We start from the raw sequence: 18693 nt of genomic DNA on the forward strand, positions 1-18693 counted from the left end.
GCCCTCTGACCAGGCTTCCTCACCAGCTCATGCTTCTTGCGGCTGGCCTCAGCTTCCTTCTTGGCCAGCTCGCCCATCTCCTCCTTGGTGTCCCGTAGCTGGCGCTGCAGCCGTTTGTTCTGCTCCTTCTCCCGGTTCTCAGCGGCTGCACGCTGGTCCCGCTCCTCCGTCAGCTTCTCCATGTTCTCCTTCAGGCGGCTGGCCAGGCTCTGGGGGCGCAGGGCACAGTCAGGCAGGTCACAGTTACCCCAATCCCCAGACAGGGCAGTGGAGGTGGCTAGGGTCACGAAGAGCAAGGGTGGGGAATAGAACCCAGGAATCCTGGCTCCCCTCGAGATCAGCAGGGACATTTAAATTGGGGATTGGTCCTGCTTTGAGCAGGGGGTTGGACTAGATGACCTCCTGAGGTCCCTTCCAACCCTGATATTCTATGATTCTATGATTTGGGCCTTCCAGGGCCAGGCCAGCTCAACAGCCAGCCCCGCGGGGTGTGAGCCAGTCATCAAGGCCCTGCCAAGCCACAGGGGCTCCTGGATGCCCTGCCCAGAGCAGGGCCGCTGAGTCCCCATGCTGGCCCCCTCCCATACCCGCCTTCCCTCCCCGCCCAGCCGCAGCAGGCGATGGGGAGACGGCAGCCCTGACAGAATCAATATTCACTCGTCAAGAATAATCGCAGCAGAGAACGGCAATTACCCAGCCCGGCTCAGGAGCGAGCGCCGCCCCGTCGCTTCCCACTGAACGCTAATGGAACAAACGAACCCAGCGCCATGCATTTACATGAGGGGCTGGGGCGGGGGGAGAATGGAGGAGCTGCTTCCCCTGGGCGAGGGAGGGGGCAGAACAATTGCGGGGCTTTGGCGAATTGGAAAAATAGATTTAACTTTGTGTGAAGTAATTACAGCCTGTAACGCCGAGAAAAAATAGACTCGATCCTTCCCGGCAGCTGAGCCATCCGCTGCATATTTATGGCCCCGCCAGCAAGAGGGGAAGGGCAATACGGAGAGGGAGAGCTGAGCGCCTCGCCTCTCGCGGCAGAGAGGGGCTGCGAATGCAGAATATAAAGCAGGCTGCGCTGAGCGGGAGCAGCAGAGTCTATAATTTCACTAAGTCAAGAGCAGCACTTTGCCACGCACCAGCTGGACGGCCAATGATTGTTATCAGTGCCCGCGGATAACCGGCCCAGGCAGGTGTGGAGCTGGGGGCGTCAGGGGACAGGGCGCAGCAGGATGCTGACACAGGAAGAATCAAGCCCGGTCCAGGTAACAGGCCGTGGGCAGCGGAAGGCCCGGAGAGCTGCCTAGCCAGTGTCCCCAGTCCAGAGCTCTGCACGGGCCACTCCAGGCGGCGTTAACGCTGCACCAGGAGCCCTCAGCCTCCCCCAGTGGCACCATCAACCCTGCCCAAACCCGCAGCACCTGCTCTGGGACAGGGGCGCCCTTCGGTCCAGCCTTCACACAGCGCTGGCACAGACTAGCCGAGAGGCCGCTGTGGGCTCCCTTGCCTGGCCCCACTCACAGCCAGTCCCACAGAATGACTGGAGCAGCAGCTGCCAACCTCCCTTGATGAACAGTCCTCCACTGGAGCTCGTGCCCAGCTGTGCTGGGCTGGAAACGAGGGGTGGCGCTCAGATCACCAGATGCCCAGGGAGCTCTCAGCCAGCGTGCAGGCCAGGCCAGGGGCCACTGGCAGACATGCTCGTTGAGGAGCCCGCTGCACTGATGGGGCTGCCCTGCTCCCCACCATGCGGGGCCAGCAGTGGAGTTGGCTCAGAGGAGCTCCGGCTCCCCTCCTCCCCCAACAGCGCGACCTGCGGGGCCAGGGCGCCATCTGGAGCTCCCTACATTAAAGAAGTATGGGCTGGATGAATGGACGATAAGGTGGACAGAAAACTGGCTAGATTGTCGGGCTCAATGGGTGGTGATCAATGGCTCCATGTCCAGTTGGCAGCCGGTATCAAGTGGAGTGCCCCAGGGGTCGGTCCTGGGGCCGGTTTTGTTCAATATCTTCACAAATGATCTGGAGGATGGTGTGGATTGCACCCTCAGCAAGTTTGCAGATGACACTAAACTGGGAGGAGAGGTAGATACGCTGGAGAGTAGGGATAGGATACAGAGGGACCTAGACAAATTAGAGGATTGGGCCAAAAGAAATCTGATGAGGTTCAACAAGGACAAGTGCAGAGTCCTGTACTTAGGACGGAAGAATCCAATGCACCGCTGCAGACTAGGGACCGAATGGCTCGGCAGCAGTTCTGCAGAAAAGGACCTAGGGGTTATAGTGGATGAGAAGCTGGATGAGAGTCAACAGTGTGCCCTTGTTGCCAAGAAGGCTAACAGCATTTTGGGCTGTATAAGTAGGGGCATTGCCAGCAGATTGAGGGACATGATCGTTCCCCTCTGTTCGACATTGGTGAGGCCTCATCTGGAGTACTGTGTCCAGTTTTGGGCCCCACACTACAAGAAGGATGTGGAAAAATTGGAAAACGTCCAGCGGAGGGCAACAAAAATGATTAGGGGACTGGAACACATGACTTATGAGGAGAGGCTGAGAGAACTGGGATTGTTTTGCCTGCAGAAGAGAAGAATGAGAGGGGATTTGATAGCTGCTTTCAACTACCTGAAAGGGGGTTCCAAAGAGGATGGCTCTAGACTGTTCTCAATGGTATCAGATGACAGAACAAGGACTAATGGTCTCAAGTTGCAGTGGGGGAGGTTTAGGTTGGATATTAGGAAAAACTTTTTCACTAGGAGGGTGGTGAAACACTGGAATGCGTTACCTAGGGAGGTGGTGGAACCTCCTTCCTTAGAGGTTTTTAAGGTCAGGCTTGACAAAGCCCTGGCTGGGATGATTTATTCGGGGATTGGTCCCGCTTTGAGCAGCGGGTTGGACTAGATGACCTCCCAAGGTCCCTTCCAACCCTGATATTTTATGATTCTGTGATACCTCCAGGCGTTTGACTTGGGTCCTCTCGAACTCTAACCGCGTCTCCAGCTCCCGGATCTTGGCTTCCTGCCGGCTGACTAGAGACTTGTCCACCATGGACTGCTCGAGGAACTCCAGCTGGCTCTGCAGCCCTTGTAGCTGGGGAGAGGACAGGCAGCAGCTCAGGTCACACCAAAAGAAAACCAAGGCTTGGCCCCATCCTGGTTCGGGAGAAGAGCCAGGCGGGCCAGCACATCCGGCTCAGCTGCAGACAGACCCAGCCCCTGGGGGTCGGCGCAGTGCCTTGAACCAGCACCCTCAGCAGCTGGGTGCTCCCTTCTCTCCAGCCCCCTGGTGATGGGGGTGGGGGCGGGCACTGCAAGCCATGCGCCTGTTTGCCCAAACGGCCTCTTCCCTGGGAGAGCGGCAGGTGCTGGGGCCTTTGGGCAGCGCTACCCTGCTGGGGAGCCAGGCTGGGGCCATTGCCGAGGGAGGTAGGGGCTCTCTGCAGGCAGGGTGGCTGTCCCCACGCTTGCTGCTGGGGTCTGCCAGGCTCTCCAGACTCACACATGTAGCGTGGGCAGCTAGGGGCCAGCGATTTCCCCTGTTTGGCCCTCACAGAGAGGATCAGGCTAAACCAGCCTGGCTCTGGACCTGGAGCGGCACACGGGTCTCCGCCAACGGCTGGACTCATGTTGCTCGCGTCCCAGATTGCAGTGCAGGGGCCTAGCCCCTCCCAAACCCAAAGGCCATACTCTGGGTGTGCTTCCCCCCAGCACGATGACGACCCAGGACCACCCTGCTACCTTCTCCTGCAGCTCCTGCTTCTCTTTATTGGCGTCTTCCAGCTGGGACTGGAGGTCGTTTATCTGGGCCAGATCCCGGGAGGCCTGTAGGCAGAGAGTGTCTGGGCTGATCAGAATCCAGAGCCAGGCCAGCTGCCCTCTGCTAGCCCCAGGGCCACGGGCACAGCGCCCCTAGGGCAGGCAGTGGGACTTGCCAGCCTCCGGGACAGCCCCCGGGCGGGCTCACAGCAGGGGAATCCAGCAGTGCCCTTTGGGTGCCAGGCCTGCTCTCCAGCTGGGATGCCAGGGTTGGCCAGAGCTCAGCTGAGACTACAGAGCAGGGTGAAGACACCTAGCGGCTCACCTCACTTCCAGCCTCCACAGAGAGGTGCCTACGAGTGTCTGTGGTGCCAGGCTGGGCTAGCATGGTGTGGACGGGGCGCCCAGGGGCTGGGCTGGGGGGCATGCTCAGGGTGCCGTGGGGGGGTGCGCCAGCAGCACACAGGACTGGTGGAGCTGGGCACAGGTGGCATCACCTGGGCCACTGATGCTTTGTGCTTCTTCATCAGTTCGTTCATGTCCTCCTGGTCCTCCTCCAGGCGGCTCTGCACCTCGTTCTTTTCCCGCTGCAGCCGGCTCAGCTGCTCCTCCAGCTGGGGGGGAGATGGGGGAGAGGTGAGGCTGGCCAGTCCCATGTACACTGCTGCCCCCCAACCACTGCCCCCAAGGCTCCCCCCACCCACCCGGCACCAGCAGCAGGCACCTCTGTGCCCCTCCATCCTGCCGTAGCTGGGCACCAGACCGGTTCTGCCTGGGGAGGCCAGAGCCCAGGACAATAATGGACCTTCTAGCGCACCAGACCGCCAAGCCTGGGCTGGACGCAGGCCAGGGACGGACTGGCTCTCGGGGGTGGGCTCGGGGTCTTTCCCCTGCGCAAGCAAGATTGATGATGAGAGCTCGGAGGAATTAGCTCGAGATGCTCATGCCCACAGGAAGCTGGGGCCCGAGGGCAGGGCCAGGCCCCCTTTGCCTGCCATAACCATAAGGCTCTATGTTGGCCATGATCCATGGGGCTCGGAGCAGCCTGAACAAGCCTGCTGGGCAGGGAACCGGCTCATCGCAGGCCACGGGGGAGCGGAGCCGCACGGGCAGGGAACTGGCTCAGGCACTCACGGCTGCCTTGGCTTTGGAGATGTCGTCGATCTGCAGGTGAAGATCCTCAATTTCCACCTCCATGGACTTGCGGGCCTTGACTGCCGCTGCGCAGGTGAATTCAGACTCCTCCAGCTGCAGAGAGAGCCCGACACGGGGACTGTCAGCACCGGGCACGGGTCACGGCATGGGCGACGCACGCAGCAGCCTGGGGGCAGCCCCGGGGGTTTCTGTTGGGAGGAGCAGGGAATGGCGGCCGCGGTAGCCTTGCCTGTCCAGGAGGCAGCAGCACTGGTGACGCCAAGGAGCCACTTCAGGAGTGGCAGGCACGGCCAGTACATGCCGTGGGGAGCAGGGAAGAGGGGGGATGGCAGCCCAGAGCACAGGAACCCCCCACAAGGGCCAGCCCTGACCTCCCCCAGCTCTCCCTAGCTCAGATCAGTGAGTGACGAGGGCTGGGAACCCCCCTCGGGAGACACGGAGGACAAGGCCGGGCCAGGCACAGAGCCCGCACGGTCCCGGCAGGCAGTGCACACCTGATTTCTGAGCTGAGCGATCTCCCTCTTACTGGGCGCGTTGTTTTTCAGGTGATCCAGCATGATCTGGGCATCCGCCAGCAGCGCCTTGGTTCTCTTCAGATCCTTGCGCAGACGCTTCTCCGTCTCAAAATCCCGCTGGCTCACCTGGGCATGGGGAGGCCATGCAGGGGCTTGAGGGCACGCCCGCCCTACACTCTCCATCCCAGAGCAGTCCCCCGCCCCCTCAGCAATGGGCACTGGCTCCCTCTAGAACCTGAGCACCACACCCGCGATGGGCAGAACCCCCAGCGCCAGGGCTCAGCTCCTGCAGGGGACAGTGACCCCCGGGCACACCCGCGATGGGCAGAACCCCCAGCGCCAGGGCTCAGCTCCTGCAGGGGACAGTGACCCCCGGGCACACCTGCGATGGGCAGAACCCCCAGCGCCAGGGCTCAGCTCCTGCAGGGGACAGTGACCCCCGGGCACAGAGTGGGCACCCACTCCCTCTGCTCCGCTCTAGCACGGCCCTTCGCCCTGCACCATCGGGCGCATGCTCCCTCCGCGGAGGCAGCTGCTCACTGCAGCCAACTTCAGTCTCTGACCTCCTGGCCAAGGACCAGTCTGGTCCCCAGAGCCCACTCCACCCCAGACAGCGGCAGGCCAGAGGAGTGCTCCTGGGGCAGGGGCAGCGGGGCCCGCTGTGGTTTAGGAACTAGCCAGCCAGGGGTGCCCACGCCCCACTCTGCCATGCTGGCTTCAACCCGGGCCAAACCTCCTCCTTCCAGCAGTGCCCCCGGGAGGAGAGACTTTCAGATCTACCTGGGTTCAGTCCTGGCCATTAACCCCTGGGAGACCCAGCTCCACGCTGCACCCCCCAGCCGGGGTCTCTTGCCCGGGCGGTACCTGGTCACTAGCCGCAGACAGCTTGCTCTCCAGCTCCCGTTTCTCTCTCAGCACCTTCTGCTTATCCTCGTACTCCTCCTCCAGCTGCACTTCCATCTGCTTCAGCTGCGCCCGGCACCCCAGACACAAGAGCAAGAGGGTTTCCATGAGGCACGCTCGGGCCAGTGTGGCTGGGAGAGCGGTGTGCTGGACGTGGGGGGCCGGGTTAGCAGGACGGGGGGCCGGGCAAGCAGGCTGGGGATGGACAGGCGGGGCTGGGCGAGCAGTGCGCGGGACGGGGGCAGGGCAGCGAGCACAGGAAGGACCCTAACCTGCACTAGCCAGTCACCTCCCGGCTGGGGGGCCACTCAACGACCCTGGGTCCCAGTCCCAGTTAGGCCCCCAACCCCGTCTCTTAGCTCCTGCAGACATGATCCATGAGGCAATTTGGTGATACTGACTGTCCCTGCGCAAGAGAGACCCTAGGACTGGCACAGTGGGGGCTACGAATCCAGATTGAGGGGCACCGGGATTACCGCATCCCCAGCCTTCTGGGGAAGTGGGGAGATGCTGGCTCCAGACCGCCCCGGGTCCCTGTGCCATGATTTGAGAGGAGCAGTGCACTGCCTGACCCAGCTAATGCAGGCAGAGTGAGCAGACGGGGAGAGCGACTGGTTAAACTCGTCAGGCCAGGAGAGTGACTGGTTAAACTCATCAGGCCAGGGCCGAGCCAGCTGCCAGCTAAGATCTGCGTGGGGAGCCAGAGTAACACAACCCGCCAATCACATCACAGGGCCCTACTGCCAGGCCCACAGCACTGGGTCTTCGGGGCCTGGGGGGGGGACACGATGAAGCAGGCCAGGGATATCATGGGGATTGGAACAGGAGAGAGGGGATTCATCTCTAGGAAAGAGCCCCCGCTTCTCTCCAAACTCAGCCCACCCCCACTCTCCTGAGACCCTACCCATACCCTGCAGGTGGCTGCTCCAGAAGCTGGTGCCCCGGCTGTGCCCTGTGCCATGGACAGCAGCTGGGCACTCAGCATCCTGCCCCACCCGCACCCCTCTAGCCCAGTGTCTCAGAGAGCAGCAAGCCCCCCGCCGAGCGGTTCGCACTGCGTCCCAGCTGACAACAGCATGGCCAGGATGAACTGGCTTGCCCGGCCCCCAGCCTAGTGTGGCAGGGAGATCACGACCAGACATGGCAGCTCCTCCGAGCAAGGAGCACTGCACCCCTGCCTTGCTGAGCCCTACACCGCTTGGTGCAGCCCCTGACACTGCCTGGCAGTCGGTGCCCAGTGTTTTCTCATGGCAGCATTCAGCACCAGGTCACGAGCAGCCAGGGGCTGTGTGTGCCCCACACCCTGTGTGTCCCGAGGGGGCTGGCCCCCACTCCATCCGACAGAGAACACGGGCCAGCCCGGCAGGCACCAGGGCCGCTGTACCTGGGACAGGGGCCCTCTGCCAGGCACAGCAGGCCTGAGGTACATGGGTGGCAGGCAGCAGGGAGGCAGCTGTCTCTCCACTGGCCAAACACCCTCGTGCCCCTGCCCAGCAGCGAGGGCAGAGCGACGCTCTGGCCCTACCTTCTTCTGGCACGACTGCCTGATCTCTTCCACCTCCTCGTCGCGGCTCTCCACCTCCTTGGAGTGGGTCTGCCGCAGGCGCTCCATCTCCATCTCCAGACGCAGCTTGGCCTGCGGGCGGAAAGCAGCCCTGGTCAGCCCGACGCCAGGGGCCTGGCCACGCCACTCCTGGCAGAGCGGCCCTCTGCTGATCACTTCCATCCCGCTGAGCCTGAATGCAGCCAGGCAGAGCGAGTGTGGGCCAGAGCATGGCCACTAGCCCTCAGGGGCAGCACACGGATAGGGCCAGCCCAAGGCCTGTCGGACCTGTAACCCTCAGTCTCCACCACCCTGCACACTAGACAGGAGCTGTCTGCCCCGGTAACATAGACGCCCCCTCGGCCAGCACGGCATAGAGCAATCGGCCTGCACCCAGGGAGAGGTCCTGTGTTACCCCGGCTAAGAGCTCCCAGGGAGCGCAGGGACAGGGGCACCCTTGTGTTGGGGAGCCGAAGTGACAAACACTCCCTGCCGATCGCCAGTGCTTGGCACCAGAGACGGGAGGCTGCTCCCTGCCGATCGCTGGTGCTCGGTGCCAGAGACAGGAGGCCCCCTGCTCCCTGCCCATTGCTAGGGCTCTGTGCTAGAGACGGGGGCCCCCCGCTCCCTGCCCATTGCCGGGGCTCAGCGCCAGAGACAGGGCCCCCCGCTCCCTGCCCATTGCTGGGGCTTTTCACAGCGATGACGCTCACAGTGCCACCAGTCCAATGCCCACGCTGCTGCTCTGCCAGCCAGCATCTCGGCGGTCCTTGCAGGCCACTGCTCCGTGATGGGAAGGCAGCGTTACTGTCTCTCCGAGCCCCCAGGGCAGGCCTGGCCCCACACACCAGCTGGTCGCCCCATGCTCTAGTCCCCTGGAGGGGGTTGCCGCAGCAGAGGGGGAGCACCCCACCCACACTGAACGCAGGGTTACCTAGCAAGCCGGCCGGCCAGAGCCATGTGAGCCCTGGGCGGGAGGCAGCCAGCACGACAAACCCACATGAAACCGGCACACCCAGAAACCAGCCCAGGCTCAGCCTGCCAGCCTGGGACGCCTGCCGCCTGCTCGGAGTGGGAGCCGCACTCTGATCCCTGCATCGAGGCAGGATCGAATCCAGTCGATCACCCTGCACCCTCACACCCCCCAAGATCTCAGCCAGGCGTCTCGCTCCAGGCCCTGCCCCCTCCGCACCTGCTCCAGCAGCTGGATGGTCCCGGCCTGCTCATCCAGCTCCTCCTCCTGGTCCTTGACCTTCGCCTCTAGGTCCCGCAGCTGCTTCTTCACCTTGGCCAGGGAGGCCTCATCCTTGGACTCCTGGGAGGAGACGTCTTGGAGCTCGGCCTCCAGGGCTTCCACCTTCTGGGTGAAGCTCATGATGTCGGAGTCTCTGTCCTGGAAGAGAGAGCAGGGAGCGCCTGCTGAGCCGGCCTCACCGAGCCGCCCGGCCGCAGCCCTGCCAGCGAGGGGCAGGGGAATGGGCTGGCCGTTCTGCTCACCTGCAGCTGCTGCTTGAGGCCGAAGACCTCTGTGATGAGCATGTCCTTCTCCCGACTCAGCTTCTCCCGCAGCAGCTTCTCTCGCTGGGCTTCTTCGTGAGCCTGAGCGAGCTCGCTGTCAAACCTGAGACACCCACGGCCAGGCCGTCAGCTGTCCGCACGCCAGCTCAGCTCAGGCACCAAACCCACTCCGTGCCGGAGCGCCCTCCCCCTGCACTCTGCCATGATGCTGCTGTCTGCCCAGTCACTGCCCGAGGCAGCATCCGGGCGGGACGAAGCCGAGACCGGCAGGGGCTGTAGCTGCTGCTGAGGTGGTGTACCTGGCTCCTGCCCAAAAGGGCATGCATCTTTCCCCACCCCCCAGCCGGGACCCCCCAGGAGATTCCAGGCCGGCACTGAAGCCCTGGGGAGCACCAGGACACAAGTAGCTAAGCACCTTCCTCCTGGAAAAAGGCCATGGTGCTAATGCAGCCAGGACAGAGCCAGGACAGCCTGAGGCTGCTCAGCGTGGGAGGCAGGTGCAGCGTCACTTCCCGCCCCAGCCCTCCTTCCTGCTCAGCTCTGTCCTGTCACTGCCTAGCCCGCTGGCAACGCAGATTCCTGGAGCTGTGCAAGGAGCCGGCCCCCACCAGACAGCCAGGAGAGCCCTGGGGGACAGCGGATGCCCCGTGGAGCAGGACAGGGGCCTGGCTTGATGCATGGGTCCAGGAAAGAAGGGAAATGCCTCTGCAGGGTGCGTGTACTCTGGGAGTGATTCCCAGCTCGAGAAGATGACCCCGCGCTACCTCTGGGCGAGCAGCAGGAGGGGTTGCTGCTAAGCGCGCGCCTAGCGTCTCTGGCAGGCACATACTCGGGGGGCAGCCCCGCCCCCTTACATGGCAACGCTCTCTCTAACTGCCCTCCCACTACGTCCCGGTGCTGATCCTGGCCACCCCAGGCAGCAGATCCCCAGTGGGGCAGGGGAGCCGAGGCAGTGGGCACATCACTCCCTGGGCACAGCTCCTGCTCTGACTGGCTAGAGGAGGCATGACGCTGGGAGAAGACAGAAGATTACTGGTTTCTCATTGCTGGGCCCCCATCTCTGCAGTACTGTTAGGGGACCTGTTTCAAAAGCGGCGCAGGGACTCAGGGTACGTCTACACTAGAGCTGCAGGTGATTCCCCGCTTGGGCAGACATACACACGCTAGCTCTGATCCAGCGGTGTGGCCGCCGGGGATGTGCCCGGGGTGGTGAGCCCACCTGGCCGCCTGGAGTGCACTCGTTCCATCGGAGCTAGCGTGGGTATGGCCGCTCAGACTGGGAAGCGCCCCCAGCTCCCCGGTAGACGTTCCCGCAGGAGCCCAAGGGTGAAAACGGACCTAGGCTCCTAAGTCCCTCAGGCCCTTCAGAAAAGGTCGCTCCAAAGACACAAGGCGAGTCCATGGCTGAGCCAGGAACTGAACCCGGGGCTCTCTCGCCAGAGGCCACTGGGCTTCCTCACGCCCACCTGCTGGCTCTGCCTCTGAGGCTGGCCCGGCCGGGAGTGGGACTGGCCTGGCAGCATGGCACATTCAACCAGCCCCGGCAGTGTGCTCTCCAGCTGGGCCCAGGGTGGGAGTCCCCAGGAGAGGGAGTGTGACGAAGTGGGACTGTTCTTAATATTTCCTCTGAATAGTGTGGGGGTGCCTCAGTTTCCCCTAGGCAGTTCTTAAGTATCTAGGTGGTGGGGTAAGGGTGTATAATCACTGCGGAGCCCTAGAGGGCAGGTGTGTGCAGGAGTCTGGACACAGAGAATGGCCGACACCCTGTTTCCTGGCAACGGATGGCCTGGGCCCTTCCCCCCTGCAAGGTGAGAGCTAAAGCGTTGGAGAATAAAAGAATCCGGTGATCTCCTGGCCGGGGAAAGGGACAAAGCCCAGAGGAGGAGGGGCTGGAGAGAGTTTCAGTTTGGGGCTGGCTGGGGACATGGAGTAAAGTGCAGACGTAATTGTCTGGCTCACTGCCCCCCAAAATGGACCCAGCTGAGGGGTCCTGTTCTCTGCACCTACAAGCTCGGCCTTAGACCATGTTCCTGTCGTCTAATAAACCTTCTGTTTTACTGGCTGGCTGAGAGTCCCGTCTGACTGCGGAGTTGGGGGGCAGGACCCTCTGGCTTCCCCAGGACCCTGCCTGGGCGGACTGGCTGTGGGAAGCGCATGGAGGTGCAGAGGATGCTGAATGCTCCGAGGTCAGACCCAGGAAGGGGGAAGCCGGGGGAGCTGTGTGTCCTGCAGACAGTCTGCTCACCGGAAGGCGACTGCCCCAGAGTCCTGCCTGGCTCCGTGGGGAGCAGTTCCGGAGCATCGCCCGGGGATGCCGTGGCAGGGAGGAGTGCCCACTTTGTCCCCCTGCGCGCGCGCGCTCCTCACCTTCGCTGCTTCTTTTCCAGCTCGTGGCTGCGCCCCTGGTGCCCCTCCAGGTGCAGCTTGGTGTCCTGCAGCTCTGCCGTCAGGCGCTGACATTTCTTCTTCAGCTGGTGCAGGGCTCGCTGGCACTCCTCCTTGTCAGCCTGAAGATCCGCCAGCTGCGGGTGGGCGCAACAGGCACGGCTTAGGGCTCTGCCGGGAGGGGGCCGGGCATCCCATCGCCTCCGCTCCACCTCCCGACTCAGCCACAGAGCCCTTGGGGTGAGCCCTTCCCCGGTTTGCGTGGGAGGGGAGCAGACAGCTGCACGGGCCTTCACGGAGCCAGCAGTGCGGGCACAGAGAGGCTGAGTTCCGAGGACCCCGCGAAGGAGACGCTCTGCGGCGTGCAGCCCGGGCACCCCCGCTGCCAGCCTGCCAGGGCCCCGGGCCGCACAGCACGTGGAGACGACAGGCGCCCCTCGGCTCACACAGGGCAGGGCCTGCTGGGAACCGCCGGCTCAGCAAGACGCACACCCTGCGTTAACAGTAAGGGCAGCGCACGCCGCCACGTCGGCCACCGGGAGCGCCTGGCGTCAGTCCCCGGTGGGGGTCACCCGTGCCTATGTGTATGTATGTGGGGGGGGGGGGGAGGGTCACTGGCGCTGGGGGGGAGGAGATGGCACCGGTGCACACGGGACGGGGGGGTCCCCCGCCAGGGCCAGCCTCACTTACTCTTCTCTCCTGCTGCCTCTTGCTCTGCTGCTCCACTTCCAGCTTGTCCTCAAACTCCTGCTGTACGCGCTTCTTGGTGAAATCCACCTCGCGGACGGCTCGCTCGTACTTCAGCCGCCACTCGCCGCCTGCGGGAGGGAACCAGAGCCCCAGGCTGAGGATCTCTCCTGAGCAGACCCCAGACTGGGCTTGCGGAGCGCATGGAACAGGCCAGGGGAAGCGGGGGTCTCGCTGCTGCCATATGTGCTGAAGGCGGATGGTGAGAGCCCCCCACACGCCCCGGGAGCAGGGGGTGACCCCACTGATCAGTAACCACGATGCCCTGTATGTAGGTGGGGAAACAGAGGCATGGATCGGGCAAGTCACCTGCCCAGGGCGCAGAGCGAGACGGGTGATGTGCCCCCGTGTGTGGAGATGGAGGAGGAGCAGAGGGCAGGCAGTGAGGGGGGTTTTGGGGGGCTGCCTGGGGCAGGCCAGCACCTGAGTCATCATCGTCGAGCTCCCCATTGAGCTCGGCCGCCCGGATGAGCCGCGCCTCCATCACCTCCATTTCCATGGAATCCATCTGCTTCTTCAGCACCTCGTACTTGGCCTGGGAGGGGGAAACAAGGCCCAGGTCGGTGCCAAGGGGCAGAACGGGGCACCCGGCCCCTGGGGGGACAAGGCCCAGGTCGGCGTCGAGGGGCAGAGCAGGAGTTTCTGCATAGGCACAGGGGGCATCACCGGACCTGGTGGGGGAGCTGGGCGTTTGTGGGTAGGACAGGGGGCATTGCCAGACCTGGGGGGGGGGAGGGGGGGAGCCCAGGGCTGGGGGAAGAGGTGGCTGGTGTGTAGGCATAGGGGGCATTGCCAGACCTGGGGGGGGGGGGGGGGGAGCCCAGGGCTGGGGGAAGAGGTGGCTGGTGTGTAGGCATAGGGGGCATTGCCAGACCTGGGGGGAGGGGGGTGGGGAGCCCAGGGCTGGGGGAAGAGGTGGCTGGTGTGTAGGCATAGGGGGCATTGCCAGACCTGGGGGGAGCAGGACCCATTGCCGGTGTGCGGCTGGGTGTCCTGCTCCAGGCTCCCACAGCCCCTGCGAAAGGAGGCTGCTCTCGGAGCAGAGCTCAGAGGCAACGGTGGAGTGCGCTGGCAGCCAGCCCCCCTCACCTGCAGATCCTTCATCTCCTTCTCCGCCCGCAGCCGCTCGGCCGTCTCCGCATCCAGCAGCTGGGAGGCCGACTCCCCCGTGTGCCGCTCGTCCGTCAGCTCGGCCGTGAGCTCTGCCACCTGGGGATCCGCAGTGCGAGGCTGAGCGGGAGCCATGGCCGGGGTGGGGGGAAGGGGCAGTGCCCAGGGATCGCAGCGAGGCGGGGCCTGGCAATGGGGCCTCCACAGGGACCAGGAAAGGGACCCACCCCTCTCCCCTGTACCCGCCAGACCACACAGCAAGCCTGGGAAGGCAGCTGGCACCGTGCCCACATGCCCAGCCTGACATACCCTGCTCTCCAGCCGGTCGCTGCCTAGCCGCAGCTCGCTGCGCTCTTTCTCCACCTTCTCGAGCTTGCCCTTCAACTGCTGGATCTCCTCCTGGAACAAAGACGGCAATGAGGGGGGGGCATCACCAGACCAGGGCTGGGGGAGCCCAGGGCTGGGACAGCAGGGCCCCTCCAGGCAGCAGGAACTGAGCTGTTAGTAACTGATGCCAGTTTGGGGGTCTCAGCCCCACAGTGCTGCTGGCCCCCCACGCCAGCAGGGCTGGGAGGGGCACGCAGGGGGCTGGGGCTCTCTGTGCTGAGCACTCTGCATGGCCTTTCCCGCAGCCTGGTCTACGACAGGATGTCACTTTCAAACCCATCTCTGGAGTGCATCTTCCCGCCACCCCACGTCTCCCCGCTCTCCTCCACTGCCACCTCGCAGAATCCAGCATGCAGCCATGGTGACAAGGCCGCAGCTGGGAAGGGCTCCGGGCTCAGCACCTAACAGGCCCATGGGAGGGTCCCAGGAGCTGATCCCGGCCCGGCCCAGCCCAGCGGCCTACAGATGGCAAAGGGGCACCCCCCTGTGACGAAGTGGGCCTGTTCTTAATGTTTCCTCTGAATAGTGTGGGGGTGCCTCAGTTTCCCCTATGCAGTTCTTAAGTATCTAGGTGGTGGGGTAAGGGTGTATGATCATTGCAGAGCCCTAGAGGGCAGGTGTGTGCAGGGATCTGGACACAGAGAATGGCCGACACCCTGTTTCCTGGCAACTGATGGCCTGGGCCCTTCCCCCCCTGCAAGGTGAGAGCTGAAGGGTTGGAGAACAAAGGAATCAGGTGACCACCTGGCCCGGGAAAGGAACAAAGCCCAGGGGAGGAGGGGCTGGAGGGAGTTTCAGTTTGGGGCTGGCTGGGACATGGAGTGAAGTGCAGACGTGGTTGTCTGGCTCACTGCCCCCCAGAATGGACCCAGCTGAGGGGTCCCGTTCTCTGCACCTGCAAGCTCTGTTTTAGACCATGTTCCTGTCGTCTAATAAACCTTCTGTTTTACTGGCTGGCTGAGAGTCACGTCTGACTGCGAAGTTGGGGTGCAGGACCCTCTGGCTTCCCCAGGAGCCCCGCCTGAGCGGACTCGCTGTGGGAAGCGCACGGAGAGGCAGAGGATGCTGAATGCTCCGAGGTCAGACCCAGGAAGGTGGAAGCTGTGTGAGCTGTGTGTCCTGAAGACAGGCTGCTCACAGAAAGGCGACTACCCCAGAGTCCTGACTGACTTCATGGGGAGCAGTTCCAGAGCATCGCCCAGGAACTCCGTGACAACTGGTGGCAGCGGTGGGATGTACTGCACCCCGTGGATGGTGCTTCCTGCAGTAAGTGACTGGGGAGCAGTAACACGAAGGGGGATTGCCGAGGACCAGGCCTGCTGAAGGCTCAGAGAGGAGCGGTTTCGGGGGGCGGTTAACCCCTGGGAGTGTGTGACCAGCGAGAAGGATTGTGCAGTAACAGGGTTCCCCTGGGGACTGCAGCGAGCAGTCCAAGGGGCGGAGGAGTCTGCAGCTCGACCCTGGCAAAGAGGTGGTGACCTCGAGAAGGGCTGGCACACTAGGGGTTCTCCCTGGAAACCGTGGGGAGCTGAGAGCACACGGGCCTGTGAGTCCACAACAACTTGGGAGGAGCGGAGTGATGGCCTGTCACCGTCTCCTTAAGAAGGACATTGTAACCCTGTGCAGAAAGAGAGGGTTGAGCGTTGGAAAGTTCACCAAAGCAGAGTTAATCGTGCAGCTGGAGGAGGATGACCGCTCTAAGGAACAGATTCCTGACCCCAACTGGGGCTATAGCAGGATCTGGGAGCAGCTGGAGCGGGAGCCAGGCATCGCCAAGACTCCTGTCCCCGACCAGACGGGGGTCTTCACGATCGGGTTCCCCATCGGGGGATCGAGACGGACGGGATTGGAGCGGAGTCTGAGAGAGCAAGAGGACCGTGGGAGACAGCGAGAGCCCGAGAAAGAGCTGCAGAAGCAGCAGCAGGATGAACTGGCGGTGGTGGGGCGGAGAGGCCGAGGGGACCTCCCCGGGGTGAGTGGGGATAGATCCCGGGGGGCCAGTTCCGCAGGGAACCTCGAGACTAAATTGCTGCCCCTAGTTAAGGGGGGGGGTGTGGATGCCCACCTCACTGCCTTTGAGCAGGCTGGAGATCTGAACCAGGGGGACCCTGCGGAAAAGCCCCGGTGTCTAGCTCCCTTGCTGGGTCCCAAGGCCACAGACTCCATCAGCCAGATGGGTGGGGAGGTGGACAGGCTCCCACTCCTGACCCCAACCTATATGTCTGTGTGGAGTTCCCTGGGGTCAGGCCCCTCGGACCCCCAGTGGGAGCGGAAGGGGATGGTCAATGGGGAGACATTCCTGGGGTGGCGAGATCCTGGGACAGAGAGAACTGGTGTCAGACCCTGGGTGGTGCAGCCTCAGAGGCTGAGGGCCTGTGTGAGCTGGGTGAGGGTCCCAGGGACGAAGCCCCTCGCCCTGCCTATGGCCCAGATCCCTGTGCAGACCCAGGAGGGGTGGGGCTGGCTGGCCGTTGGGGTGCCCCAGGACACCAGCTGCGAGACCCTGTTGTGGGGTGACTGTGTCTCTTTGGGACAGGATCCAGGCCCTGCTCCTGTAACTGCCGAGGGTTTGAATTTGAATCCAGGGAACCAATCGGTGGAGAGGGAAATGGTCAGTGAAAATGCAGATGACCTGGCTGGCAGCAGGGAGGAGCCGCTAGGCTCAGGCTACCTGCCTGCCTGTAACCAGACCCCTGGGACTCGGTGGGACAGAGAGATGCTCCCTGCCCCCTTGCACACCAGACTGGGGACTCTCGCTGGCTCTGATGCAGTGAGGAAAGCAGTGGCCTGCCCCCACTGGGACAGCAAGGGCAGTGCTGAGCACAGTGGGAGCTGAGACCCCAGCTGAGTGGGGGGAGACACAGGCAGGGCAGGGGATCTGTGGGGAGTGGCAAGGTGCTTGGTAAGGGAAGTTTGGATGAGCCTAGGCAGCCTTGTGAGCTGATGGCTGTGTCCAGTCAGCAGGGTGGGAAGGCGAGGAGAGTGGAAGATGAGAGTCCCTGGACCTTACCTGTTAGCTGGGTGGAGAATTGGGACAGTGAAGGAAATGGGTCTCTGTCTGTCAGGGGTATTGACTTGCCTATGGAGGGAGCTACCCTGATCTCCAAGCAGTTGTCTGTGACCAGCCTTGTGTGCTGGGACAAAGGGAATGAGATCCCAACCTGTGTGTCTGGTAAAGGAGAAAGTGTGTCCGGCTCTTCTTGGTCTGTGGAGCAGACAGAAGGGGCCTTTCAGCCTGTGATGGTTGAGGGTCATGCAGTTGTCTCAGAGCTGGTTCTGGATTCAGCTAAAGCCCAGGAAGGGAAGGGTCCTAAGTTTCTGTCTGCTCGGGAGAATGGCCCTGTAACTAGGTCGCATCCAGTTGGGGTCTATGTAAAATCCCCGAGACCAGACAATTCTGGTGCTTGTATTTTGCCTGTTGCTAGTGTGTTGTTGGAAAGGGTGTAGCAACTCTGTCTAATCAGGGTGAGATCCTAGCCAGGGCACAAGGAGAGCAGGAAGGTGATGTGATTGTGGAACCTACTGAGGGTGTGGAAACCTGTAGCAAGAAGGAAAAGATTCCTGAACTTGTGTGTGGCAAAGGGAAGGAGAATGCTTCTGACCTGTTATCTAGGAAGTCTGTAAGTTTGCATGAAAGGGGATTGTGTAGGAATCCGCCTGATGGGCCAGAGGTGATTCTGGATGTAAGGGAGACCCAGAAAGAGTCTGTAGTTGCTCAGGAAAGTGTTCCCCTAGAGCAAGCCCTAGGTAAAGAGGGTAAGAGCAGAATTTCTGGGAGGGGGTGAATTGTTGCATAGAAAAGCCCTCGGGAAAGGAATCCTCATGGAGTCTTTGCAAGCAGTTTACTGCCACTGAAGGGTGTGAAAGTGATTTAATCGAGAAAGTTTCAGTTCCTAACAGCCAGAAATTTTCTGTTGTGAATGGATCCACTGACTTTCCTGTTGAAAGATCCAGTGTGGAGAGCTTTGAGAAGGTCTCAGATGGAGTGAAAGCTATTAAGAAAGGTATACCGTCCTATAACCAAGTGGCTGTGTTTGGCCAGCTTGTTGGGGAGACAAGGTTGTTGGGAAAGGGATGTCTCCATGCTAGTTCTGTAAGTGAACAGTATGTGGCCCAGGTCAAGATGGGGGCCCTTAACCAAGAGAGCCCGAATTGCAGCCCTCCAGACTGGAGCTCTGGGAGAAAACCCAATCCCAGTTTGACCCCCTGGGGTTTTGGGGTGGCCAAAGGGCATGGGCTGCAGAAACCTTCCCACATGCAGCCTGCTAGTGCTATCGACCACCCCCGACCTAAGGGAGGGCGTGAAACTGGAAGGGCCTGGTGTAACTCCTACCAAGGAACGGGAGAGATGCTGGGGCATCCATGGGAACATTGGTGGCTTCAAACTTCCCCAGGTCACCGGGTAAAGTGACCCCGCTCAGTTCGATCTCGAAGGGGGGAGAGATGTGACGAAGTGGGCCTGTTCTTAATGTTTCCTCTGAATAGTGTGGGGGTGCCTCAGTTTCCCCTATGCAGTTCTTAAGTATCTAGGTGGTGGGGTAAGGGTGTATGATCATTGCAGAGCCCTAGAGGGCAGGTGTGTGCAGGGATCTGGACACAGAGAATGGCCGACACCCTGTTTCCTGGCAACTGATGGCCTGGGCCCTTCCCCCCCTGCAAGGTGAGAGCTGAAGGGTTGGAGAAC

The 18693-nt window shown here is 62.3% G+C and overlaps 1 protein-coding gene across 18 annotated transcripts in view; it reads right to left on the bottom strand.

Annotated features, from left to right (window-relative positions):
* MYO18A (myosin XVIIIA) overlaps positions 1-18693 on the bottom strand; it is a 169915-nt gene that overhangs the window by 18929 nt on the left and 132293 nt on the right. For all 18 annotated transcript variants that reach the window (XM_075120815.1, XM_075120814.1, XM_075120801.1 and 15 more), the window contains 15 exons: positions 13932-14021; positions 13602-13721; positions 12936-13047; positions 12456-12583; positions 11748-11902; positions 9360-9483; positions 9055-9255; positions 7845-7955; positions 6281-6385; positions 5396-5542; positions 4881-4994; positions 4244-4360; positions 3729-3812; positions 2944-3081; positions 24-209 (listed from right to left, as the gene is read on the bottom strand). In XM_075120815.1, the coding sequence (XP_074976916.1) occupies positions 24-209; positions 2944-3081; positions 3729-3812; positions 4244-4360; positions 4881-4994; positions 5396-5542; positions 6281-6385; positions 7845-7955; positions 9055-9255; positions 9360-9483; positions 11748-11902; positions 12456-12583; positions 12936-13047; positions 13602-13721; positions 13932-14021 (1932 nt within the window). The remainder of the gene's footprint in view (positions 1-23; positions 210-2943; positions 3082-3728; positions 3813-4243; positions 4361-4880; positions 4995-5395; positions 5543-6280; positions 6386-7844; positions 7956-9054; positions 9256-9359; positions 9484-11747; positions 11903-12455; positions 12584-12935; positions 13048-13601; positions 13722-13931; positions 14022-18693) is intronic.

This window comes from Caretta caretta, chromosome 17, assembly GCF_965140235.1.
Source record: "Caretta caretta isolate rCarCar2 chromosome 17, rCarCar1.hap1, whole genome shotgun sequence".
In the NCBI taxonomy this organism is placed as follows: Eukaryota; Metazoa; Chordata; order Testudines; family Cheloniidae; genus Caretta; species Caretta caretta.